Here is a 27287-nt window from a genome sequence, read left to right as displayed (position 1 = left end):
CTTGAGATCTGTAATGAGTAAAATTGTGAAGCTGTTCTGACAGATCAGCTCTTCTGTCTTGGTCACAAATACCAACACTTATTGATTACACCTGGGCAGATTTACAGAGACAGTTGTGATAACAGTTCAGGGTGTGTGTGAGAAGTCAGGGCAGATTATTAGGAGGGTTTCAGCTGGCTCAGAAGTTAAAAACTACCAATTCTGTTCCTAATGCTGCTGAACACTAGCTTTAGTTTATTCTATGGCTTTGGGCAAGGCCTCTATGCCTCTGTTTCCCTTCTGGCAGAATATGGATATTTATATATTTATATGTGTACACATCTATTATCTGTTATCATACATCTATTCTTTCCCTTTGATATTGTTGCCTTTAGCACTAGCCTAAAGCTGCAAATCAAAATTAGACCAACTCACCAATATACAGCAAAGTAGTTACCCAATTCATTCATTATCCTGCTTTCTAAAGAGCAGACACAGAAAACACATTTGGACAAGGTTTTTTCCTTAGCTTTGCTGTCTGATTCCCTAATTAGTCCTGTCACAAAGTATTCCAAATATGGACATGTGGGGAAATTCTATAGACCAGAAACCTAAATCTTGAATTAAGATTTTAGTGAAACTTTAGTAACAAAAGTTAAGTCTTGTAGACTCCCCTCCTTGGTGTCCGTTTCAATATGAGCTGACAAAGGAAGTGAATTTGTTGCCAGTTGTCTGTGTGTGGTACCTGCAGTTTTGTTTCAGTTTGTGGCCTGACTTTAGATTAGAACCTCAGTGTTAGGTTTTCTCAAGGTATTCAGCATCTTCCTAGAGCAGGTCATATTTGTTGCTGTTTGAAACAACCTTGTTCCAAGACAGACCCAAATATGTAGTAAATTGAATAGTTTTGGATTTTATGGCTAATGTTCATTGTTTGATTATCACACTGAGGCTACCATGGGTTGATGTGGGGGGAAGAAGGCAAGAAGGTAATATTAATACAATAAATCTCAATAGCTCCATTCCCAGCATTCTCCATTCCCTCCATGCTGTGCCTACATTCCTGTCATTCCCCCTGTGCCACACTCACTGTATCCCTGCACATCTGAGACAGAGATGTATGTCCAGGCAGTACCCCCACAGCTGTCAGAACAGTCTTGTGGCAGTAAATTTTCACCTTGCAAGAAAATTGTTCAGGGCCTGTCTACATCTATTCCACATCTCTGTAGCAGAATGTCCGATTTTCCATGGGAGAAAGCTTTGTGTCCTGCTTCATACATCAGGCTGCTTAGATACAACTTATACACAACGCACACAGTGTTACCCTATACAAGCTGCAGCAGTACAAAGCAGAATCACAGCATGAAATTTTGAGCATCTTCAGCTATGCTCAGCCAGTCAGGGGTTTGCTTTTCAAAAAAAGCCACTACAGTTCTTTGAAAGCAGGAAATGCATCAGAGGAAGAAAGGCGCATGTTATAAATGTATTTAATTAAAATTATTGTGCCAGATGGTTTTAAAAAAAAATTGCAACGAAGTTCCTTAAATTGTCAGTAGTGTATTGTAGTTCCTGATGATAATAGATCCTCATGTCTGAGAAGAACAGACTTAGGAACATGGCATTAATACAACTATTCCAAGCAACAATTTTAAACCTTTAGTGGCTGTTTGACCCATTTTAACAAATATTCCTCTGATCTATTGATAGCAATACCCATACATTTATTTCCCAAGACTGCTCTGAGAAGTTTAAAAACGTATCCAAAAGAAATGTCAGACACAAGGATTTTTCTTACCTTCTTAAAATACTCAGAGCTAATCTTGGATTATATTTTATCATCATCAACTGTCATAGAAAATTCAAGCTATTCCTAGACTGAAGAAAAAAAAAAAAAGAAAGAAAATGAACCCTTAGCAAAACAATGTCTCTGTTGCCTTTTTCAGCCTTGCCTAATGCTACGTCAGGATTTTGGCTTTTGCTGTAGCAAAGCTGCACGGTATTGCACAATAAGTTGTGTGTTTCTATAAAGTATTAACTTGTTTGTCACAACATTCTACATGGGTTGGTTTGCAAGCAAGCATATATCAGCAACTCCTCAGTCAGGAATATCTTTCTGTAATGCTAATCTCTGCTATTCCTGAAATTTGTTGCTTGTTTGATTTTCTAGGACTGCCCTTTTACAGTAAGGCAGCTGCAGCCTCATAAAGTAGCTGTCATTCAACTGGCAGCTGTTGGCCATAGCTGGCTTTTCATGTCCAGCTAAAAGTAGCTCCTATAACTTCTTTGAGATATTATTTAACTTACAGAAACTTACTATGAACTTCTGAATCCCCATCCTGAGGGCATGAAACCAGAGATTCTGTAGGACTTGTTCTAGGAACAAGTACTGGGGACTTGAGGGTTCTCAGAATCTAGGTCTGATTTCTTCAGTCTTGGTGTCACTTCTAAATTAATCATGTCTGAATCCTCAGAAAGAATGTCTGAAACATTTGTAACATCTCAACTCCTAAAGGTCCTTTTCTCCACCCTTTCCAATGTTTTGAAAAAAGTATGGGAAGAACTCACATCTTCCCCCAGTACTCAAATCTGGGAATAAGTTAAAATCCCTTAAAGACAATATTGTTAGGATGAGAAAATGAACTTGGCAAGGGTTTAAAGCACAAATTTCATCCAATCTCTATCAAGCTGCTTAAGCATTTATAATGAGAATGTTAGCAGTCAATGTTTGCAGAACACAATTTGTAAGCCAGATTGTCTAAGGCTGTGATAAATATTCTGATGGTACTCTGGTCTTGGTATGGATGTAACCATAACCCCCTGGCAGAGTCCAGCTGGGGAGAGCAACCAGTGTTAATAAAGGGTTTAATTGGAGGCTGCAAGTGTGCATCTCTGTTGTAAAACAAACCTATTGCCTGTTATCTGTGCCTAAACTGTAGACTTTGATCCACAATAATCCTTAATTGACATGAGCCCAGCTGTAAGCTCTGCAGTTGATGTCTGGACACTGTGGCTGTGCTTCGACTGCCCATTTCTAGTCTTGGTGTCTTTTTGGAGGTGGTGGAGTGGTGAGGGATAAAAGTAACCCTGTAGTAACTCATCCCTTCAGGGGGTGGGAGTACAGTCCTGAAAAGCATCTTGTTCAGAAACCACCTTTCCTCTCTAAAGCCAGAGGAAAGCTTTTTTATTTATGTCTTTGTCAAAGGATTGAGGCCTGACGTTTACCTGAGCAACTGCTTTACTGTATAATTAAGGCTATTTTCAAGCAAAAAGAATGTCAGGAGGGTCATCCATGCAAACCCTGACATTAACTGCCTGTGCAGTCTGAATTTTGGCCTCTGTGGACTCTGTAATTGCCATGTGTGATTAAGCTGTTTGTTCCTAGAGCACGGGTGCTTTAATCACTGCTCAGGAGAGATGGCAGTTGTCAAGTAATGGCTCACCAGGTGTATTCTGTGCACTGAGCTTGGTCAGCAGCTCTGCACCCCTCGGTGTCTGCTCAAATACTGCCTGGACAAGCTGGAGTGTACTTCTGGTAGTTAGAGAACTTGTAAATCAATTCCTCTCTGCTGGCTCCATGGTGTGGTAGATGGCCTTGCCTTACAGGTAAGTGGAGATACTGACAAATTAGGCAAGTATTTTGCACAAAGCCGGCGTGGCTTCTCCTCCAGAAACCGGTACTCAGGGCCTCCTCCCCGGGATGTTAATAGAGCCTCGACATCAGAATCACAGAATCTATTTAGTTGGAAAAGACCTCAGAGACCAGCGAGGCTAACCTGTGATACATGTCAACCAGATCACGGCGCTTGGTGCCACATTCCTTAAACACCTGCAGGGACGGTGCCTCCACCACCTCCTGGGCAGCCCGTGGAGGTGGTTAATAATCATTTCCGTGGGAAAAATTTTCCTGATGTACAACCAGAACCTCCCTTGGCGCAGCTTTCACTTTGCCCTCTTGTTCTATGGCAAGACCCCGTCTGGCTACACCCTCTATCAGGGATCTCGCCCGGCCCGTGTTGCTGCGCTGCTCCCGCTCCGCGCCCGCTCCTACGTGAACCCCGCGCTCCCCGAGGCGGACGCCCAGGACTGGGGCAGGGAAGGTCGGCCTGGCACTGCGCATGCGAGGGGCGTGCCCGCGCTCCCGACGAAGCGGGGAGCGCGCAGGCGCCGCTCCCGCGGACGGCACTGACAGGGCGGTTGTCGCGAGAGTTGCTGCGGGACCGGCGGCGCGGCGGGCGGGGGGCCGGGGCCGGGGCCGGAGCAGCGGCTGAGGCGGCGCTGGAGCGGCGGGCGGGCCGGGCCGCGCGGGGCCGGGCAGGCGGCGGGAGCGCCCAGCGCTGCGCGGTGAGTCCGGGCGTGTGCAGGGCCCCCGAGCCCCCTCGGCCGCCGCCCACCGCGGGCCGTGCTGGGGCGGGGAGTAGGGAGGGCACACGCTGAGCCCCCGGTTCCGCGGCCTGCGCTCCGCGATGCTTCGCTCTCCTCGCTGCGCTCCGAGGGACTCGCCTCGGCGCCGGGCCCGTGTCCCGCCGGGCCCCGACCTGCCCGGGGCGCGGGGGGTGGAGGGGATGCGGGCTCTGCCGGTGGGGGGTGGTTGAAATAAGCTCTGGGCTCTAGAGGCGTCATCGGCTCGGCGAGATTCCCGGCTCACGTACAGGGAACACCGGGCGGGGGTCACTTTCCTTTCTGCCCTACGGCTGGGGAGTGCTGGGTGGTCGTGGTTCTTGGGGCTTATCTTTTGTATTCCCCAATAAGAATTCGATAACTTAAGGCTGCTTTCAAAGGTTAAAAGTTTGCGAGTACCCTGTAGGCAGGATAACATCCTTGCCGCACTGTCCCCAAACACCTTTGGGGTCACCCTTGAAATGTGAGTTTCTGTGATGGTATAGAACGTTTTTCTCTTGGCCTTTTCCTTCTCTTCTGAACTTCCTGCTTGAGAACCAGTGCTGGTTTTGTGGGATAAGGTTTGACTTGCCAATATAGTTTCAAATAATCTGTAGAAGACAAGGATGCAGCTTTGTTAACTCCCACATCTGACTCAGACACCTCTTTTATAACCTACCGTGAAAACTATTCTGTAGCACAGTTAGTAACTGCAAGAGCAATTCACAGATACAGTGCTTAGGGAAGTTAATTCTTTATTTCAAAAATTCTCGAATGCCCGGGGTCAAGAGACAAATTCTGAAGGACCACAGATGGTTAATTAGTCTTCATACACGGTCCATTTTTGTGCAAACTTTAGATATTGAGAATTTGTGCCTTTCATTTGTTACCATTTCTTAGGTTGATTGTCGTGCAATATTTTAAGTATTTCATTATACCAGCTAAGCTTATAACATTTAAAGCAGTTTTAGACAGTTTAAAATAAGAAAGAAAAGAACTGCCAGTAAATAAATTCTGGCAAAGGTGAAGTTTTCTGTTACCTGATAAAACGTTTTGATCTGAATAGTATTATCTGTGCTTTGTGCTGTAGCCTGGTTTTGTAAGTGATATCTTGAGTTGTCCAATGCTGAAGGAAGTTGAATCACTTTAAGCTGGTAGATCAGGGGGTTCATTTGTGATCCTGGATGTTCTGGGGTTTATATGTTGATAATATAATTTATATTTTACTTTGTTCCTTTATGATGTTATACTTCCTTATTTGGTTAATTTGAATTAGAGTTCTGCCCTTATAATTTTTACTTTCTATTCTTTTGTCTAGAGCCTGACACTTGCATTTCTGCATGTCTTCTAGATGATGTATGCACACATTTTTCTTTCTACCACCCTCAGTAATGTTTTGTCCTAAAACAGCTGATGAAGTTTAGGATCTAATCCTTTCCAAAATCTCCCAGTGGATCCATCTTGCCTCTCTTTGGCTTTCTAAACTGTCTGTTGTTCTATTCCTGCCTGTATCACTTTCCAGAAGAGCAGTAAAACAGTGAAAAGAGAACAATGAGGAAGCTCTCTTTTGTTTAAAAACCATGCTGTTTCTAAGAGTAGTGTAAAAAGCCCATCTTTGCCTTTTTGAAATATCTGTTGAAGTGAACATGAGAATTGTTTCCTGTTGGCCACAACAGGGATGTTTGTATTTATAATTACTTTTATTCCATTCTGAGCTGCAGCACTACTGTTGGCTGCATCTGCTGCCTTTTCTTTCTCTCACCCCTCCCAGTATTTTTAAGAGCAAAGGAAGTCTTACCCCGGTCACAGTAAGGTGAGAAACACTGATATTTTGAGAAGTCATAGTAATTTCTTTAGCAAGATCATCTGATAATTTTTATAACATGTAATCATATTCATACATTGACTGTTATTCATTCACAGCATTCTTATTCCATTTGCAGTCTGTGGACTGGGTTCACTGCAGTAACGTGTCCTGTTGGCACTGCTCTCTGCCTGAAGCAGATACAGCTGCTTTTTTTTTCCTCCTCATGCAATTGGTTTGTTCATATTTTAATAATGGCATAGCTGAGAGTGTGTAAGAACTTATTAAATAAGATTTAAGGAAGCATTTGCTGTTCACAGAGACTTTAAGGGAATTATGCCTTGACTTTACCTTTCATGACATTTGCTGTGTGAGTATCTTGGTTTAATATTTTCAAAGCTTTTCCCTGTTTCAGATGTAACTTTCGTACCTAAACTTCAACTACACTTTTGTATAAAGTCAGAAAGGTTAAAGTTTTGTAGTAAGCTGCAGCTGCTGTTAACATTGTTACCTGGAAACATCACTCCTTTGTATGTTGACAGTATATCCGATGGTGGTAGTAATACTAATGCATGTTTAAAGAGTATTGCATGATGAATCTCTTTCATCTTGAATTGTGCTGGAAAATTTCCCGACATTGTGCTGTTACTAAGCTCAGGGAAATGCCAGTATAGTTCTTGGAAATGCTGCATCAGTTTCTCTAAGAAGTTGTGTATTAACACCTTCAGTTAAAAAAAGTAATTCTTAGCTGGTAATGCAATACTGGGTAGCAATGCTTGTGTGCCCCCCAAAAAGGAATATTTATAAGTTGAAGTAGTTTCTTTCTTTAAATGTATTCCAGACCTTTAGTGTGCAACTTAAGTTGTGCAACTTGGTGTTACATTCTTAGGTTTGGAACTTGGGGTTTTCAAGCCATGCTCCTTTGGCAGAAAGTCTTCACATGTGGTGTGGTGGTGTTAGAAACACCCAAAGGTTGCTTCCAGTAATATTTAAGAAGGACTAGAAATAGATGATGTTTACTATGAAAGGTACAGGACAGGTCGACAGCAAGTGTTGAGCAGTTTGCATTTTCCATTGCTTCATAGACTGTCATTCATCTTGCCCTTTAATGGTGCTATAATAGCAGAAAATTATCAGTACCATCAGTTGACAAACCCCAAGAGGCCAGTTTGGAAAGGTGAGGAGATAGTGAACACAACACAGTAGAATCAGCAAGAGAAAATAGTTCTGGTGAGGGGAAGTAATTGTTGCTATTTGGATGAGTGTGCTGCTATGATGTGTTCCACTGTGGAACAGTGGATGTTTTTTCTTCAGAAAGAAGGTTTTTATCAGCTTTGAGACTAAGTCTTTCATAATTACCAAAATGTATTACTATGATCCACTTTATGGATTTCATTATGTGTGTTGGTTGAAGCTTGGATCCAGTACATTTATTTCCATCAGTCATGGTAGCACAGGGAGATTGTTCTGTTGGGAACTTTGTGATGGGTGACTCTGTTTTCAGCCTTGCTGACGTTTCAGTAGTGCTGTGTAGGAGGACCAGAGAAATCACAAAGCTATGTCAGTGTGGAGACCCCGCTAAGCTGGTCTTTTTTTTTTGATAAACGTGAATCCTGTTAAAACCTCCTCTCATTCTGCCAGATTCCTGTGATAGAATCTCAGTTCTGGTGTTTGCCTCAAGCTTCATTATTCTCTACAGGGAGCTGAAGGTTGGACAAACGTGGGGCTCATGGAATATAAGCATGTTAATTGCTGAATTACATTTATGTAAGGCAGGTTTTTCTCTGAAATGAGAAATTACTGTTGCCATCTGCTGCCTTTGCATGCAGCAGGGCTCCTTCTGGGCCACAACCACAGAGCCTGAATTAGCAGGTGCGTGGGTTCACCAGTGTTTGTCAGATCTCTCATGTCTTGGAATTGTCATTGGCAAGTGCCAGCTCTCTGTTAGCTCTTCAAGGTGGGTTTTAACTCATAGACTGTCATACTTGTGTTTTGGTGTTTTTTTCTGATTATTTCGCTTCTCTGCTATCAAGTGTAGTTGGTGTTCTAGTAAATTATTCCTTTTCAAACCTGAGAGCAGAATTTAAGCCTTTTCAGTGGTTTCAGCGTGTATATATGACTTGCCAGGTTTGATTTAATGTCTTCTCTGAGCCACTAAGAGACACAAACTTGCTGATTGTCACACTGAATTATAAAGATTTTTTTAACATGTTCTGCTGCTCAAAGCACTGTAATTTCACGATGGTTGCTTTTACTTAGAGTCAGCCCAAACTTTTGTTTCTGTGTCATATTATTTGAGGACACTTTCTGATTTGCATTACCATTCCAAAAACCCAATAGCGCTCTCTGCTTTGTCTAGCTTGCATTGAAATCGACGTGAGCTGTATGAATGGTAGAACCCAAACCATCGGGGCGGGCATCTCCAGACGGGTCTTTCCCAGGGCAGCCGTGGGGAGCGGAGCGCACGCCCTCGCCTACCGCGGGCTGTGCGTGGTGCGGAACCCGGGGCTCTCCTCCCGGGCCCTCGGGGAGCCGGTTGGCCGCGTCCTCCCCCCGTTATATCGCTGTAATTACCGGTGCGAGGAGCGGGAGAGGTTCCCGGGAGAGGCGGGAGCAGGCAGGGCCCGGCCGGCAGGGCTCTGCCGCAGGCAGCGGGACGCTGCGAGCCCCGGGGCGAGGAGCGGCAGTAGCTCCCGGCGGGCCGGTGGCGGTGCCGCTCCCGCCCCCGGGAGCGCAGGGGCGGTCATTGGCCGCGGGACGCGTCACTCGGGCGAGCCGGGCCCGGGCGAGCGGCGGCGGGAGGAAGCGTCGGCCGCGCCGCGCCGTGCGGAGGGAGCGGCGCTGGGCGCGGCCCCGGCCATCGATCCGTGCCACTTCCCCTAATGGCCCGTCTCTTCCTCCTCCTCCCCCTGCCCTAGGGCGGATCGTCCCCCGGCCTCCCTGTATGTGAGAGACGGGGCCAGCGCTTCGCACCGAGCCGGGAGCCGCGGCCGCGGGAGGAGCGGAGGCTTCGGGGAGCGCTTCCTGCCCACCGCCCGCACCGCCGGGCGCGGCAGCCCCAGCATGGAAGCCATCGCCAAGTACGACTTCAAAGCCACCGCGGATGACGAGCTGAGCTTCAAACGGGGGGATATCCTTAAGGTAAGTGGAGAACTCGGGCTCGGGAATTCCCTCTTTACCCCTGGGCTGTACGGTTTCTCTCTGAGTCTCTTCCTGTCCGTCTGACCTGACCCTCTTTTGGGTCCCCAGAGAATGCCATCTCCTTTTAATACGGAGCCTCAAGATCTTCGAAATCCCAGTCACACCTCTCTGAGAGCAGGAGAAGCTGTTTTGTTTGAGTATTAAGCGTGCATCCCAAAGTCTCTCAATTTTCTCTTCTGAGGTTGGAATATTTGAAAACTTAGTCATAAACACGGTAGCAAATAAGCAGAAGTACAAGATAAAAGGAAATTCAGTGTAGAGATTATGAGAGGAAGCCCCATAAAGTAATCAAGATCAATTTGGTATTCCTTTTCTTTGCCTCCTGCCAAGGATTCTAATATCAAAGAACAGTGATTGGATTATTTCTCAGTAGATAATCTTTTAGCATCAGGCTGTCAAATATTGAAGCTGAGTTTTATCTTCAGTCCTGATGAACTGCAGGGATAAGCTTGTGGCTGAATATCTAATGGATCTGTGCAGATGTAAGTGAATGTGGGAGTGCATTAGAGGAATTTTGGTCTATAGTTTGTTCAATATATCAAAGGCTTTTTTGGCTTCACTTGAAAAAAAAAGTTGAGTTTCTACAACTGTCATAAAACTGGACACACAGAACAAGCCCAAAATTTTATTTTAGGGGGAGTAAAATACAAAAATCCACAGTAATTTGGCCTCAGTGAAGTGTAGCTCAGAGCTTTGTTGCTTCCAAGTAATAAAAGCCATATTGCAAAATGCTTTAATGGAATTCATTCATAATCATTATTTCTCCATAAAGGTGGACTTCACCTTCCTAATGTAATATATTCAGTGTTAAGGTATTTTTAAGCTGCATTTTTTCTAAAATGCTTGGAGTAGAAGCAGTTTTGAGCAGTGCTTTTCCTGCAGATGTAAGGCTGTAACTTTGTGTGTGCTGACAAATCAAGTCCTGCAGACCTCAGTGGGATTACTCATTTGCTCAACATTTTTGCCAGGGAAGCGCTTAATTTTAACTACTGTTTTAAAATAAGCTGGAAAAAATAACCTTTATGTGTAAACCTAGTATGTTTCTTTTACAGCTGATATTTCAACTGTGACTTTGTTAAAAGTGTGAGGCAATAAACAGATAAAGGTTGCTAAAGCGTATAATGCTTTAAGATTTTAACTTACAGAATGATTGCATCTGTGTATGTCCTACACATCCCTGCCCCATAATAGGCCTAAAAACTCCTGTTAGACCTGTACACCTCAGTGCCACTGTGTGTGTAAATTACCAGGATATTTCCTAGGGCTATTTTTAAATGTTTGAGACTATCAGAATTTTGGAAACCTTCTGTGAAAACCTTGCTATATATATATATATTTTTTTTTTTAAACCTGAGCTGTATTCTTCTATTTCAGGTTACAACTAGCTGCCCTCAACATTTATAGTGTATTTGAAGTAGAGCATGGCTGAAGTCAGCTTGTATAAAATGCTGAACAGGAAGAAAAAATAAAGTATAATGAAATACAGTTTATTGTAAAGTGTATTCTCAGCTATTTTCATTCAATTTGGGATATAAGTTTGCTTAAGTACATGAAAAAATATAATGAAATTTTAATTTGTTTAAAAATATGTTCTCAATGAAGTAAAGGAAAAATACATTTTTTTAGTGTTTTTAAAATTTAGTCTGTGTTAAAAGTTTTGCATCTGTGTACAGTGGCTGATAGTATGTTCTTAAATGCTGTCTACTTGATGCCATCCCACAGATACAAATTTTGTCACACAGATAGAAACATATGTATGCTGTTACACTGCATTAATAATTACACTTTTCCTAGAATACAAAGGATTTTCCTACTTTACCCAAAACCTAGGCTAAACACTTCCTCAAAGGATTTATGAACAGTTTGTCAATCTGTATTTCCTTTCTTTTCAGCTCATATTCATATGAAAATGCTTGCAAATTTTGCATGTTTTCCTTATTGATGAGGAAATACGAAATATGAAAAATGGTGAGCCATAGAAATGTTAAATTGCTCAAGATTATCACTAAAGTCACTGGAAGCATCAGGAGTTTCAGGAATCCTTCAGCACATAGTTGAGCTGAGTTCTGTGCAGTGTGATGAGATTTACTGTGTAAAGCTGGCAAATTTCAGACAAATCCAAATGAGTTAGAGCTGTTCCAGTTTACCCAAACTAGCAAACTTCTGTAGCACTTTTTTCCTTTGAAAAATCTGTTTCACTTCAAATGTGTTTGAGGTTGTGGAAATTAATTTCCACCTAAAATGCTAGGTCTATTAGTTAAATCTATTTGCTCATGACTGAGAAATCTTAGGGGTATCTCAGTCATGTGCCCCTTGTGATGTCTCTCATTACCAGGTCAATCCTCCTGTCCTCAAAGGAGTTGGGAAGAGGAATAAACTTGTAACATGTTGAATGCACCTGCACTCTTCAGCGTCCCTTGCTGAAGGCCATGTGTCATTTCATGTAGAAGCCTTTTAACTATGAGACACCTGTGGTAATGCACTCCAGAGAACCACATCAACCTGATGGCCATTTGAGGATGGCAGAGGATTGATTTATAGCAAAACATGTCACACAAGGCAGGAACAAAATCTCTAACAGTTTAATTCCCAGTCCTTGGAAGTCCATGTTTCTCCCTGTGGGGAGAGAAGGCAGAGATGCCCAGTCTGGCTGCTCTGACCTCAGCAGATAACTTGCCTGTGATGTCATGTGTCATTACTGCTGCCTACCCACAGATTCAAGACCTGATTGAATAGCACTTGAACTGGAGCCATTAAGCTGGTTGTTAGTAATCTTGTGGCTGGTTTCCAAAAGTGAGTGAAGATAGTTGACCTTTGGCTTGCAATTGTAAAACAGCTGAGTGAAGAGGAAAAGTGCATGCCCTTTTTTTTTTTTTTTTTTTTTTTTTTTTTGTGGGCACTACATGGTAAAAGCTGCTCCTGTGGTTCCTGTAACCCTGGCAGTACAGTGGGTCCTCTACCCTTCTCTCCAGCAGCTCTGTAGCAGTGTGTGGTACTGCCTCTCAGGAGATGCTCACTGACAGCTTTCTCTAAACTTCACATACCATAAATACTACTTGCTGAGCCTTTTCCAAAGAAAGGCAAGATTGCTGCTTCCTTCTGTGTCTTCTGACAGTGCTGCAGCTCTCTAGCTTCATGCTTTTCCTGTTGCTTCACAGGAACATGTTGGTGGCTGGGGTCTTACTGGGAGGGGTGAAGGTGGCCTGTCCTGTTACTTAAAAAAGTAAAACAAGGTCGCTGAGGGATTCCTACTTGAAATCTTGATTTACTGTTTTTTCACTTTGAACAGATGACGGTTGTCCTGATGCCTTTACAGGCATTCACCCTTTTTAGTTTTTCTGCCATATATATTGACATTGGGAGTAGTTGAATTCAGTCTCTGTATTTGTTATTCAGGTTTTATGTCCCCCAGAACTATCAGCCTTCATGCTAAGTGGCAAATACCCAGATCTAAAGTGTACTATTACTTGCTGATGGTTTGGCAGGAACCAGGGGGAGAAAAGAGAAGAAAAATCCCCATTTTAATTTTAAACTGTAAACTACTGCTCCATTTCTTCTTTCTCCTTCTGTCATAGGGTTGAGGCATAGCTGGAAAGTGTTCTTCTGAAGAAGTGCATAAGTTCCCGTTCCCAGTAGATGTCAGCATAATTAATTCAGGGGTGCTTAGAGATTGTTTTTGTGACTCAATGGTTCAGATGGTGTTTTAAGTAGAAGGTCATCATCTTGAATTTTGAGGTTTTCACTTCTGTGTAATACACAAACCAGCTTCCTTGTGTGCTAAAAGAAGGATTTCCATGATGGATTTTGATCACTTCACAATTTTGTTCAGCAAAGTCAAGATTATTTTTCCCATTCTGATCATACACTTGACAGTCGCCACAGGTTCTGTCCACGTGAGTGTTTGCCACCACATTTATTTTCTTTGTCAGCCCTTAAGAGGATTGATTGTTTGCTAACAGTTGATGCTGAGGTGGCATTTTCAGTTCCTGCATGAAAACCATTTTTCTGTGTCAGGATAGAGTGGAACAGTTTCAAATAGAAGCAGGAAGATGATAAATGAGGGGAGCACTGTCTCCCTTCTGCTCTTTTCCATCCCTCATCTGTGACCTCACCTGCATTGGCTGTTATGTCATAGTGTCTGTCCTGGAGAACAGAAATTCATGGCTTGCTGAAGACATGTGCCAGTATTTTTCCTGGTTTGAGTGAAACTGTCTCTGCATTCAGCCTTCCTCTCCCTTCTTTACACACCCCTCCATAATTTCCCATTTGTTGTAATGAGATGGACTCAGTGCGGTCCTGATGATTTTAATGTGTGCAAAACAATTTTCTGAATTAATGATTCAGCCAAATTGCAAGCACTATGTACTTTAGAATTAAATAGGTCAAATATTAGAACAGGTTGCCCAGAAAAGTTGTGGAATCTCCATCCTTGGAGATACCCAGACAAGTCCCTGAGCACTGTAATCTAATTAGACTTTCTTTGATCAGGAGGGTGGATTGGGTGACTTCCAGAGGCCCTTCCAAGCTCCATTATTCTTTGACTTAGCTGTGAGTGGCAGCACTGCTGTGTGTGATGGTTGATTTATAGAGGTGTGCTTAGGTCATGTTCCCTGGCTGATGGCCTTGAATTAAGATGATAATTGCCATCAATATGTGATCAATATTGCAGCCTAAGATGGCAAAACTGTCAGAACATTACAGAGACATAAAACCAAGTACAATTATATGAAATGTGGTTGATTTGGCAGCCTGGCAGTCAGAGATCTGTATCACAAAGAGATGCTGCTATAAGGGGCTGCATTCTTCTGATCTGCCAGAGTATTTAAGGCCTGGTTTGAGTGCAAACTTCTCAAATATTGTTCTTCTTATGTATGAAAGTAATCCGAAGGTGGGTTATGTTCCATTAAACAACTTCTGTAGGCATCAGGGTGAAGTGTGTGGGAAGGAAATACAACCTTAATTTGTTAGATAAATTTAATCTTAGCAAAGTGTGTGTTCTGTATTTGTAGAAGAGCTTGGACCTGCTTAGACCAAGATTGTGTTACCAAAGGTATTTCTGTGCAGGAGACATAGATATGGAGTATTCCAGTCTGATTGTGTGAAGTGCTCTTTGCAAGCAACGGGTAAACACGTTCCACCTTAAATATGGCATCTTTGTTTTTATTTAGAAGGTTTTTGTGATGATTATTTAAACTTGTCCCTAAAAGTGGAGAAAGATGAGCTCTGTGAGCTACCTGAAGGCTGCAGGAGTTCTGAATGTTGAACAAGCTAGTGGTCAGCTCAGCTGATTTTTTGACACTGTCTTAGCATGTGTTGCATTCTGTGATAACCAGGGAGATGGTGCTCCCAGAATTTGAAGCTCAGCTGAACTTTGCCAGTTGAATGGAGGAGCTGTTACAGCCTCTGTGCAAGGTCCAGCTTGTGATATGCAAGGTGTGACAGGCAAGTGTTAGCACAGGCATAGCAGCAAATTGCTTTTGGCTTGATAAATTATTTATCTGTTTTGTTCAACCTGCTTGTCAAACTGCAACCAACGTGATGTGCTTTTGTTTTTATTTACTGGCAACACAAAAATGCTGCCTCTCCTCTTGGGTGACATTTCAATAGTTGTGTTACCTATTGTGATTAGGGATTGTCAGAGAATTTCAGATCAATAACATCTGTTATTCTTGGACATCCTGGGTGTTATTGAACTAACTTTGATTTAGTTTATTATTTTAAATTAAAATGGTAACAATTTGATTGCAGCTTGAGGGGAATAAAGGGATTATGATTTTTAGTGGCATGTGTTAAGTACTGAGACTGTATTCATAGATTTCCAGTTTGTGAGCCCTGCTAATTGCTGGAGGAGGGATCCTCTTTGTAGTGATATTCAGACTTTTCTGATTTCTCTCTACAATTAATAAGGATCCAACTAAGCAAGGGAAGATAAGAAATCTGTTTTTTCTGTGTAGAGCTCAGCCTAACAAGGAGTGAACTATATGACCCCTTGATAAAATCCATTGTGCCTTAAAACTGCCAGGGGCTACATACCATAAATCAAATATTAAAGCCTGAACTTCAGGGCAAAAAAGTACTGGGCTAAACTAATACTATTTTATGAAAATGTAAGAAAATTAGGCATTAGTGTCCTAACAACACTGGAGCAAATAAATCTTACACTCTCAAATTGAGCAAAAAGGGGCTTAAATTTATGAAACTTGATTAATTTTACAGTGAAAATCTAAACTAGAAGAACTACTAAAGATAATGTTTGAACATTTTCACAATTGTTATGAGACTGAAGTGTTGTTCTATAAGCTATTATACTGAAGATGGCAGATTTCCATACTTGCTCTTTATCCCTGAATTACAACCTTTGCTAAATTTTTAATAATTCTATTTATATGCGTTTTAAAAGGTTTGAAGAATCAAAGCTAATTTTAGAACCATAACAACAAACAGCTTTAAAAATCCAGTCAACACGCCTACACACACGTCCCCCACCTCCCCCAGAAAAACACATTTAAAGCCATTCACATCAGCAAAGGATTTGACAGCAGACAGGACCTAGTGGAGATGAGTTTTTCGTGTCTCTGTGGCATGACCTTTCTTCTGGTCTGTGGTGTTGAATGGCAGAATTTCTTTTCCAGGTGTGACAGCAGAGGGTTGTTGCAGCAGCGAGACCTGAGGTGTCTGTCAGGTCCATGCATTTGTCTGCACTGGTTCTTCTTTAGCTGCAGCCAAGCTGACCTCGAGGTGGCTGTAGTAATGATAACCCCACTGAGGGATTTGATGTCAATTACAAAACGCACACAGGAGTCTGGATGAATACTTTGCTGTGTTAATGTCTAAGCAGCTACTCTTAATTAACACAGTGTAGCAGAGGATAAGCCTATTTCCCTACTTCCCCCTGCCCTTACTTTTTTCAGTGCTAGTGGGAGGGGTCCTAGCCAGAGAGATGAGGCTGTGACTTGTGAATAGAATATTTACGTAGGAAAGTGACCAAGGAGATTCATTTGCTCTTTCACTGGTGCCCAGTCTTACAGCTTTAGAAACAGAGCATTTGTGTAGTTATCTGTTTCACTGGGGCACTAGTGAAAAGAGGCACTAGGTCCAAATGTTTTATATTTTACTTGCTTCATTTAGCATTTTGCTGGGAAAGCTGCCTTTCATCTCTATCATTTCCAGTTTTCTCTGAAAATTTTGTTAGATTTAAAATGCAAATGAGTAGGTGACTTGTGTGTGTTCTGCGTTTCAAGGCAGATCAGGAGACTGATACTGCAGCAGTTTGATGCATGAGTTCTTATCTGCAGCTTTATCCCCCAGCTGTTCTTGCTCTTTCATTTCCTTTGCTGGTCCTAGTGTCAGTTATCTCCCAGGCTGGGCAAGCACCCAGTGAGTGGAATAATTAATATACACTTGGAAATAAATACATTTTTTAGATGCTTTGTCCCTTGGGAGGGAAAATAGGAGAATACTTTCTAATGACTTTGGGGGTGGGTTGGGTTTGTTTTCATTTTCTACATTGGGAAATGCAGGATAAAGTTGTTTCTTTCCCTCAAATAGCCAAAACCTTTTAGACAGACCAGCAGCATTGTCCATTTCAATCTGTCAAGCCTCGGGCTTGTCCTTGTTTGTCACTGAGGCTCCTGCCCTGTTGCTGAGTATTTAAAGCACTGTGTGAGTGGCACATGCCTTCAGCTTTGAAGACATCTTGTAACACCTCCTAAGAGTAGGTGTTCAAATGGAACAGAAAACGTGAAGCAGAATGTCTGTGGTGGAGCCTGAACTTGTTCCCATGGCTTGTATGCATGATTGGTGCCACCATCTGACAACTCAAGTGAGAATTGGTTTAACAAACTTAAGAATGTGTTTTTTCATGATGACATGTGCTAAACACACGGGGTTGTACAGCTGAGCTCTAATGGAGCAAAAAGTGAACTGACAGTCTCTAAAACTGCTCATGAAAATTATTTTTAGGGTATTTATTATATTCCTGAATCCCAGATGCTACTCTACAATACTTCCTAATTAGTTACTAGATGCATCTGAAATTTGCATTTTAAATGGTTGTGTTCATAATTTTCCTAAGCCTGTATTTCTCTCTTTAAGAGAAGAATGGTGTTTTTTCTATAGATACTGACTAAAAGCCCATTTTAAAAATGTTTTAAATGTCTTGAAGAACTTAAGAGGCTTTTTATCCCTTTCAGCAATGACTGCTACACTTGAGTTTCTATATCTGATCTTGGATTCTTTTGTCTCCAACTGTTTGAGGTTGTGAAAAGCAAATAGTCCCTGGTATTGGGGACTCATGAAATCAGTTGGGTTTTGATCCTGTGGTGGCAGATCAGAACAGTGACTGGAATAAGGCAAAAGCTAGGAACAGCTATTTCTGTCTAGGAAGTTCACTGTCAGCCTCTGTAGAGTAATTAATTTAGAATGGTGATGTTCAAATGTTACTGCCCTTTATAAATAAAATATAAGAAGAGAATACTCAAGAGAGTGGAATTATTCTGTTTGTACCTGCTGGATTTACTGGTTTGCATGAGTTCGTGTCAGCCTGCACGCTGTGTTGGGAGCTGCCTGTTGGCTCCACTGCAGCTGGACCTCATGCAGAAAGCTTTTTTTTTTTCTCTTCAGCTGAACTGTAATTATATTGTTAGTCTCTAAAACCTCTTATTTAAATAATTTGACTCTGGAATTCATGCTTTCTCCATGGAGCCAACCTACTTCTTGCTCTAACTTGTACTAAAACTCTACAGGTTTGGGGGGGGGGTGGGGGAGTGCTCCTGTTATGCAAAATTGTTTCCCTTGGAAGGAAAGGGGGGAATTCTTCATGAGTTATGTATGAGCCAGCAGGTTCCACTAATCATAGCAGCTCTGCTAGTGCTGAAGACGTGTAGTATGAGCTAGTCAGCACTCTGATTTGTGAGAAATTGGCACAAAACTTTAAATTCTTGCAACTCTTGCTGAGCTTGAGTAGGTTGTGCCATTATGAGTCCTGATGTACAGTCAAATTTTGAGTATTCTTTTGTTACCTACACTTCCTTGGCATAAATACAAAAATGATACTTAAACCATTTGATCTGGTTTTTACTTACTGCTGTTAACAATAGATTATGATCTGCTTGGAAGGAACTATGCTTAGATTTCTGGTCTAAGTGGATTTATTTTTGAATAAGTAGGATTTTAAGCTGCAGAAGTGTGTACCTTTTGTGAGTACCTATGGAAAATCTGCCATTTTTGCTCAAGAGGTATTTCCTTGAGCTTCTGTGCAGTTCAGGTCTTGTGCTCTAATCTTTACTATTTCTGGGGGCACAACTAATCAAGGAAATTCTTGGGTGGGGGGAGGGAAACAAGGGTTCAAAGTGCATCCTACAGTTGCAGAAGAAGAGAAGAACCAAATGCAAGGAGGAAGATGAGGAGAAAGTGGCAGCCAAGGACAGTGAACACTTTTAAAGATGAAATTTGACACTTAAAATGTTGTTTTTCCCAACCTTGCCCTTGAACAATGCTTGAATTTTGGTGACATGAATATCAGCTTGACAAATTTGCCTTGGTTAGGCTGTATATGGGGAACCTGTTGTGCATATATTTCACAGCTAAATTTTGTTTCTGTAATGTTCTACATGTTCTCAAAGACTGCTTGGACAAGATGTGTCCTTAATCCTGGAAGTGCTCAAGCATGGGCCGGCAGTTCAGTTCCTTGGTAACCACTGGAGTGGAGGAAGCAGAAGTTGCTTCTGCTTCCTCCTTGCCTTCACTTCTCTCCCTATTTCGCAAAATACATTTTGCAGCAACCCCTCTGCCCTACCTCTCCTGAAACTACAGTTTGTCCAAAACTGTGTAGATTTGTTTGTTTTGACTGTTTGTGCCAGAGTGTTTAAACAGAGTGTTTCTTCCAGCATCAAGCTGTCTTGACACTTCCTTACACTTTACTAAGAAGAGATACATTCCTCATTTTTCTTCCCTGAAAATTCCTGTAAGGTTAAGAGTGCCACTTGCTCTCTGCCAGGATGGGCAGCTGAAGACTCTTGTGACTCTCCCTAAAATCACTGAATTGCCTAGGTTGGAAAAGATCCCTAAGATCATCATGTCCAACCTTCCTATGTAGAAAAATTCAGATTGAAACCAACAATTTTCTCTGCAGGGTCACAAAAAATAAAGATAACCAAAGTGATTATAGTTGACCCACATTTCCTGATTTCCACCCTTCCCATTACAGCTTGTTGTGTCTGGAAATCTCAAAAGCTGTTACCTTTGCTCTCTTTTAGGTAATGTAAAAAGGAAGGGCTTAAGTAAAAAGGCTTCCAGCGTTTCTGTAAACTTTGTTGAGCTTTCTGTCCTTTGAAAAGTTTGTGTTTCAATCCACCTGTCTCTGTTTGGATTACAGACACCTGCATGATGTTGAAGTAAGATTAGAGGCACTGTTGATTCCATTTGCATGATGAGTAACAAATTCCCCGTAAAGCTTGCTTGTTGAGAAGAAAACATTATTTTTAACTTTTCAAAAATGCTGAAGTTACTAAACATAGGGCAATATGTTGATAAAAGAGCTGCTCTGCAGGCTGGTCAGCCACTGAAAACGATCCATGGGTGACTCAGGAGTGCTGCAGGTTGAAATTCTGTGGAAGTGGCTGAACTACCCTCCAAGGTTATTTTTCTGAACCCTTTGAGGCTCCCTAGTTTTAAAGACCTCATAAAGAAAATATTGTTATGCAATCTTCTAAGTTTGCTTTGACTCTAACTGGATTTAGCTGTTCTTGGTCAGCATTGCAGTCAAAACTGAGAAGTCTGGCCATACCTAATCAAAATATTCTAAAAGCACCTGTTTTCCCTCACTCATGGTTCCCAAAACTCCCAGTTTACTAATTGGGAGGGAGAGGCCATCATCCAAACTAACTCTCATGTCCTAATGGCAGGGATCAAGTAACACTCCTGGGTTTTGTTTGGGTTTGCCAAGGTTTTTCAGCCCCCACGGACAGAACTGAGCTGACTTTTCACCTGGCCCTTGTATTTTGCTGCCATGTTACCGTATGTCTTGGGTTGTAATGCAAGATGTAACCAAAAGTATGTATTCTATCACCATGTGTTAAAACCAGGTGGGGCAGTACTTTTTATCTCTTCCACCACCCATCCTCCCTCCAGGGGGATATCTTCTGTTAATGGGCCATTGAGTCTCACTGCAGGACTGATAAAATTACACCATTCCATTGGGAGATGCCCAGGGCATTCCTACCTGGATATAATCTGAGACTTGGAATATCACAGCCTTTTTCCACTGGATTCCTAGAGGAAGACGGGACCCATCTGCACCACCACTGGACCCACAGAGGAAAACTACACCCTTCTACAGGATCAGTGCTTCAACAGAACCGCATCTGTCACTCCAGGAGGACTGCAGCCACCATTTAATCAGATTGCTACCAGCACCCTGACACCAACAGTGTGTCAGGTTGTATTTTGGCTCTGTCAGTGTTTTTGGTGTTGTTTTTTTTTTTTGTACTACTGCATTTTTGTTTTAATTTTTGTGGTAAAGAACTATTATTCCTATTCCTTGCCTGAGAGCCCCTTGATTTCAAGATCATAATAATTTGGAGGGGAGGGGTTTAATTTTTCCATTTCAAGGGAGGTTCCTGCCTTCCTTAGCAGACACCTGTCTTTTCAAACCAAGACTCTCTATTAGTCAGCTTTATCCCAGTCACTGTGGCTGGTTGCCACAGATAATACTCTGTTTATTGTAACTTTATAATGGATTATGTACTATGCTTTAAACTTTCTTTAATGGAAGTGAATTTTACTCTTCACAATGTTCTGGGAGCAGTTCCCGTCTGAAGTGAAGCACACAATTTTCACAGTTAAAAGAAATATGCGTAAATTTTTCCTCTGTTCTTTGTACTCTGTATATTTGCCATTCTAGACAGGGCTAGATGGACCCCTCCAGAGCTCACTGTTGGTCAGATGTTTAGCCCTGGACATCATCTTCCTCTCTGTGTAAGGTGTTGGCTTCCTTCAGTCAGGCTGGAGTGACTCACTCGGTTGGAGGCTGTGCCTGGGTATTGGTGGCCACACCTTCTGTGCATCTTTCTAAACCCATTTTGAATCAATCTGTAGGTTACACCATGAAATCCTCACAACGTTAACATGTACTGTGTGGAGTAAAGACGCTTCATTTGAAACAGGCTGCTTAGGAGTTTTATTGATTTTCCTCTTTTCTTCTTCTCTCCCCCTCCCCTTTCAAGAGACAATAGGAAAACATGCCTGTACTTCTCTGGGAGAGAACTGATTTGCATATGTCTTCTTTTCTTTGTTGCTTTTTTTTTTTTTCTGAGAAGGAAATAGAGTCTGATCTCTTATAGTCCAAAACTCATTCCATACTTTATCTTGTTGGGTTTGGTTTTGGTTTTTTTGCAACTCTTTTCGTTCATTTTAACACATCTCAAAAAATGCCAAATGTAAGTACTAAGAGCACGGAGGGGCTGTCACAAATTTAGTGTCAAAATACTTGTTTAGTTTTGTTCTTAAGAGACACAGGTACAGTTTCTAATTTATTTTCAATTTGCTGCCCCCTTGATTGTGTTATAGTTGCTGAGAGGTAATAGTTTAAAACCCTTAGCTTTATACATTTACAGTTCTTTGGGGCTTTTGGTTGTGTTTTTCCTCACACGTGTTATTTTGCATATTGTAGTTAATCTAATATTTATCACTTGGCCTTTTAGTGTTGAAAGTTGTCAGTGTAACAGATGAATTTTGGGGTTTGTGTACATTTCATCATTCTCTTGATGAACTTTGCCACTTCACCCCTCTGTTACTTTCTTGGATGGTTCCTGGTGCTTCAGCCAGTTCTGAGATCTTGTGGCACAGCTTCCCTCTGCTATAGACATTAACCCTTTGGTTTCCTTTTTAACCACCAAGGGTGCGGTTCTTGTGTTGTTAATGAGCACATTTTTGAGGACAAGTAGCCAAAAGTTGAGTTGCTTGATTTTTAAATGAGGCAGCTCAAATAAAACCTAGAAAAGCCTTGTGACTGTTTCTAGTTTATCACAATGAGTGATTCATATGCCCTCTATATGGAGTTATATTTTTGTTCTCTCCTGCCACTGATTAAGTGGAGGTCTGAGGTGAAGATTGCTTTTTGCTTTTATAGCTTTGCCAGAAGAGCCCAGCCTCCAAGCAGCTGCCTGAGTCAACTTAATTGGATATTCTCTGTACTTCAGGGAGGTTTTATGGCTGTGGACCAGTAATATTGCTGCAAAGCAGCTGGGACCAAGCAGCATCTGTCATTTCATCATATGTATTTTAAAATCTTCAGATAAGGCCTGGTCCTAGTTGGTCAGTACATCCTTGAGTTGGCTTCCACATGTTGTTGAAGTTGGCTTCACTGTTGGGAATGTTTTTGGATGCATCCACACTAATGCATGGTCTGAAAATCACATTTTGTTGTATAGGAATGCTTGACCTCTTGTCAGGACCCTGGGGGGCTTTTTTTGTGGCCAAGGCATTGGTCTACTGATTGGAGTCTCCCAGTAAAGGGAGAGTTTTAATGCTTTAGCTTTTATTGTGACTTACAGTGGAGATACTGTGCTGCTATAATGTACCTGGAAGCTTAAAATTAGTCTGTGGTCAAATAATACACCCTTGGGTGTCAGTGACCTGCATTGTGATATCCCTTCCAGGTTATTGCAATGGAGCCATAACGAGTTCTATTCTTGTTCTAATTTGTTCTTGACCTGGAACAGTCCCTCTAATTTGAAACACTAATTAGAAGATGATTTTAGTTATCTCTGATCTTTTCCATAAAAAACATTTGTGTCTTTGTGTCTTGACTTTAAGATTTTGGAGCAAGTTACTGCTTTTGGCATTTCATATTTGCATTTCTGCATTATTAATACAAGGAGACTCTTGGATCTTTTTGTTTTTGCCCACAAGCCAAGAGAGGAGCAATAGACTTTTATTGTAGATATAGCTGGTGTTTCTAATAATATGTTATATTAAAGTATGTTACATATAAAGTATGTTTGTATAAAAAGTATATTTTAAAAAGAAAGGCAGCATGTATCACTGTGCTTGGAGTGGAGCTTCACTTTCATATTTTCTATTTCTCTGAGATAATGTAAGTAGTGTCTCCTTTTAAATTAAAAAAATTATTCTTGTATTAGGATACTGGTCTTCTTCCTGACCCTGAGTAACTCTGGACAATTATTTCTTAGCCCAATCCATGGGACAGCGAGCTACCAGAGACTAGTGTAGGCTCAGTCTGTTAATGATACAAAGTTCTACTCAAACTTTGTGTGAGTAAATGGCATTTACCTTTTATGGGAAGAATTTGACATGAACAAATGCTATTTTATTAGTTCTGAAGTGAAAGAGGAACTTCTTTATGCAAGGGGATTTTTTAAAGCATCACTTTGATGTGCAGATGTTGCCCCCTCTTTTTTTTAAAATTCTTCTCATTTTCCCCTCTCTCCTCCCTTCCAGTGTGTAATTCAGCAGTTTGCTTTCAGTAAGCCCTCACAGCTGTGATTTTGGACTTTTTTCTGAGGTAGAATGAAAGTTAAATTTGCTTTGGAGTTCTTGGGTCTTGTACTGTCACAGTTGAAGTCAGAGTAAGAAGAGTGTTTTGGCATGAGTGGATGTCACAGACCATCAGCAGCTGTGGCCACTGTAGTCCTTGCTGTACAATGGCATCTTTCCTCCTCCTTTCCAAAAGAGGAGATTATTGGTGTCTTTCCACTTTTTGCCATTCAGTGATTTCTGGCGCTTCTTTTTGGGCTTAGACAAAGGCCATTTAGTTTTGATAGTTTTGTTTTAAAGGAATGATCCTTATCCTTTGCCATCTGATTCCGTGTCTGTGGTTCAGCTGGCCTTCTCTCCAGTTCCTCTCTCCATCAGCAGTTATCAAAGCATGTTCTTTTTTCAGTCTCCTGAGGAGTGTGTGTTTTTACAGGCTCCGGTGGGAGGGTGTTTTTCTTTTCTCTTTGAAAAAAAGGCTAAGCTTTCCTGTTTGGAAATTGTTGAGCTTTTTATGGTTAAATTGAGGCCACTGTGACTTCAGAATTTGTTATTCCAGACTTATGAGAACAGAATTGTGGATCTCTCATTCTGTATCCTATTGGTTCTCCACTAATTGAAGCTTCATTTAATGATGAGTTAAAGAAAAATGGATTAATGTTGGAATGAATCATAACTTTTTGACTCAAGCCTGTTGTGACCCAAAAATAGGCTAAACTTAAATGCCATTAAAAGTTTCTGGGATATAATAGTTCATTATCCTGTAGCAGCCTGAAAACAATCATACATTTCTTCTGAAAGTTACCATAATTGAAGATCAACGTGAGATGTTGGTACACCAATCCTACTCTGTTTTTAGAGAATTTAGTGTATTTGCCTTATTGAGGTTTGCATGTGCTAAAGGCAGGAGTCACTGGGAAAACACTGAGGAAGCTTTGTGCTAGAGAGGCTGGAATATTGACACTTGTGTAAAAGATGGGATTGGTGATGGATAAGCGTGGATAAGTGGGTAAGAACACTGCCCAAGTGTTCGTCATAAAATTACGTAAGATACAATGTTAAGAATATTGACAAGTTGTATTCCTCATGATCTAAGACCTGTGGAAACCTGGAAAAGGAATGAAGGATTTATAACTAAAACCAGTTGTTTGGGAAACTGGAGATTTGGAAAGATCACTGAGCATAACCAGTTGGTGCAGTTTGGTTCTACTGGCTTTTAAAACTGTTAGAATAATTGCTCAGAACAACCTGTGAAGAAAATTTGTGATTAATTTTATTTTCAGAAAGGTTATTTAACTGCAAAATCCACTGAAATACATTTCTCCTGTATAGTTTTTAATATGTATTTTATTAAATGTGTTTGCCTTGGTGACTGTTTTTTTGACATTAAGGTTTGCTTCTCGCAGGCCCAGAACTTTGAATTCAGTGTTAATCATGGCTTTGGTGAACAAAGATCTTTCAGTACATTTGTTATTTAAAAACTTTTTCTCTTAGTAGAACCTGACCAGGTGGAAATGACCAGAGTTGCATCTCTTAGCAGCCTCCAGAGGTGGCTTGAACAGCATGTAAGAATGGATTGTTTGTGTCACAGCACAGCCAGTCCGTAGCCAGACAAGATAAATCTGGCCGTAACAAAAATCCAGTTTGGCTTGCCTAGTTCAGGAGTACACAAGTTCCTGAGTGAGCAATTATAGGATAGATTTGAACTCAAACAGCCAATCATGTTCAATCCAGAATGCGCACATAGCACGGGTCAAGGAGCTAGATGTTGTTAAGACCCAGACCAATGAGTTGCCAAGGCCTGGGAGTTTTGAGCCCCCTATAAAAGGAGGCTGTCATAATAAACTGTGGCTGTTTGTTGATGACTCTTGGTGAATCCTGTCTTTTCTGTCTCTGACCAACATCCCCACATAACATGTTTGAACTGTCTTTGAACTATGGGTTATAAGTGCAACACTAGCATAATTCTGGTTGGGTTGTTATTTTTAAACCATCAGGTTTGTTTCTTTGTTGGGTGTCTTTTGAATTGTGACTGATGACCTACACCCATCCACTGAAACATGGGTGCAAGGAAACAGCAATGTGCCCTCTCAAGGCTTTTAAAAGCAAGTTCCCCAAAAATCTTTTTTGCATTAAATGGCCTCTTTATTATCCTTTTATTCTCCCCCATTCAGTGTTACATGACCATGGAAATCACTGATATTCACGTAATGTTGTACAGTAAAGCTTCATCTTGTTTGGTGAGATTGTGATTTCATACTGTGAAATGTTGGTGAGTTTAGTTTTATAGAGCCAGTGGTGCAAACTGCCTCCAGTGTGGTCTGATCTGTCACACTCAGGTTTGCTGCATTTTGGGCTGCTTTGCATTATGCAAACGGGACAGGAGAGTCAGATCATGTTCAACATTCAGATCAGAAACCATTTGCAAGTGTCTTCTGCTTGTGTATGCATGTCCCACTAGCAGCAAGGAAGTGGGACCAGCTTTGCAGTTACAGGAAATTGAGGAGAGTTCCCTTTTCTATTAAATATTCTCACTGTGAAGATCAGCTAGACTAAATATCTGTCCCTTTCCTCTTCAATTCAAGATGTTGCTAGACATGAATCAATAAAAACGTTAAACAAACAATAAAAAATGCACTGATTAAAACTGTCCCTCTGCAGGAGACAAATCTCTGATAAGTTGCAGTTCCTCAGTGGTAAATTAGTGGTTTAAATGCCTTCAACAATGTTTTTTATATTGTAGAAAACTGAGCTCTTGTGTCACACTGAGCCAAAATGTTGTTGGCTCTATGCACTGAAATTGCCTTGATTTGTAAGGGAAAGATAAGCATCATTAATTTCTCTTTATCTTAGTCAATGCTGCTTTATAAGTGAATTTCTAATCTAGTTATGAAAGTGTCTTGTTTTAAGCAAGGGTTTGATTACATGCAGTTGGATTAAGATTCTGATAGCAAAAATTCATTTCTGCCAGGACGGTAAAATTACACTATTGGTCCTGCTGTTCTTTTTGTAGGGATGGGATTGTTGGTGCAGCCCTGCAGAGCTGAGGGGATCAGGTCTCCCCTTCTGGCTTTCCTCAGAGAGCCATCCCAAAATGAAATGGGTAGTAAGTGCTTTAGGCAGATCTGGACATCTTCCCCACAAAGGAGGGTTAAATTTAACATTTTAAATGATTAAAGAGGTGGGCAGCAAGTCCTGCATCTATACAAACAGGGCTGAGGCAATGAAGAGCTTTGTGTGGAGACCAATCAAATTCCTAATTGTGGCTGTGTCTATATAATACAATACAAAATCACAAGGGCTGTGAGAGTGTGAACAGGCTTTTTGTGGGCTGAATTAAGACGTGTAAAATCACTGGCCAAGAGCAGATGCATGGGAACTGTGCTCTTAAACTCAGAGAGCGATTAGTCTGAACAGACAGGTGAACGTGCTCAGT

The 27287-nt window shown here is 41.5% G+C and overlaps 1 protein-coding gene across 1 annotated transcript in view; it reads left to right on the top strand.

Moving 5' to 3' along the window:
* The first annotated feature begins 4252 nt into the window (after positions 1-4252).
* The window catches only part of GRB2 (growth factor receptor bound protein 2), a 48795-nt gene continuing 25760 nt past the window's right edge, over positions 4253-27287 (top strand). Inside the window, exons 1-2 of the mRNA XM_005526760.3 lie at positions 4253-4317; positions 9076-9298. Of these exons, the coding sequence (XP_005526817.1) occupies positions 9221-9298 (78 nt within the window). The 5' untranslated portion in view covers positions 4253-4317; positions 9076-9220. The remainder of the gene's footprint in view (positions 4318-9075; positions 9299-27287) is intronic.

Source organism: Pseudopodoces humilis, chromosome 21 (assembly GCF_049639895.1).
Source record: "Pseudopodoces humilis isolate 2021_Gansu_Grassland_sample_001 chromosome 21, ASM4963989v1, whole genome shotgun sequence".
Lineage (NCBI taxonomy): Eukaryota > Metazoa > Chordata > Aves > Passeriformes > Paridae > Pseudopodoces > Pseudopodoces humilis.
This window is presented reverse-complemented; position numbering and strand designations above follow the sequence as displayed.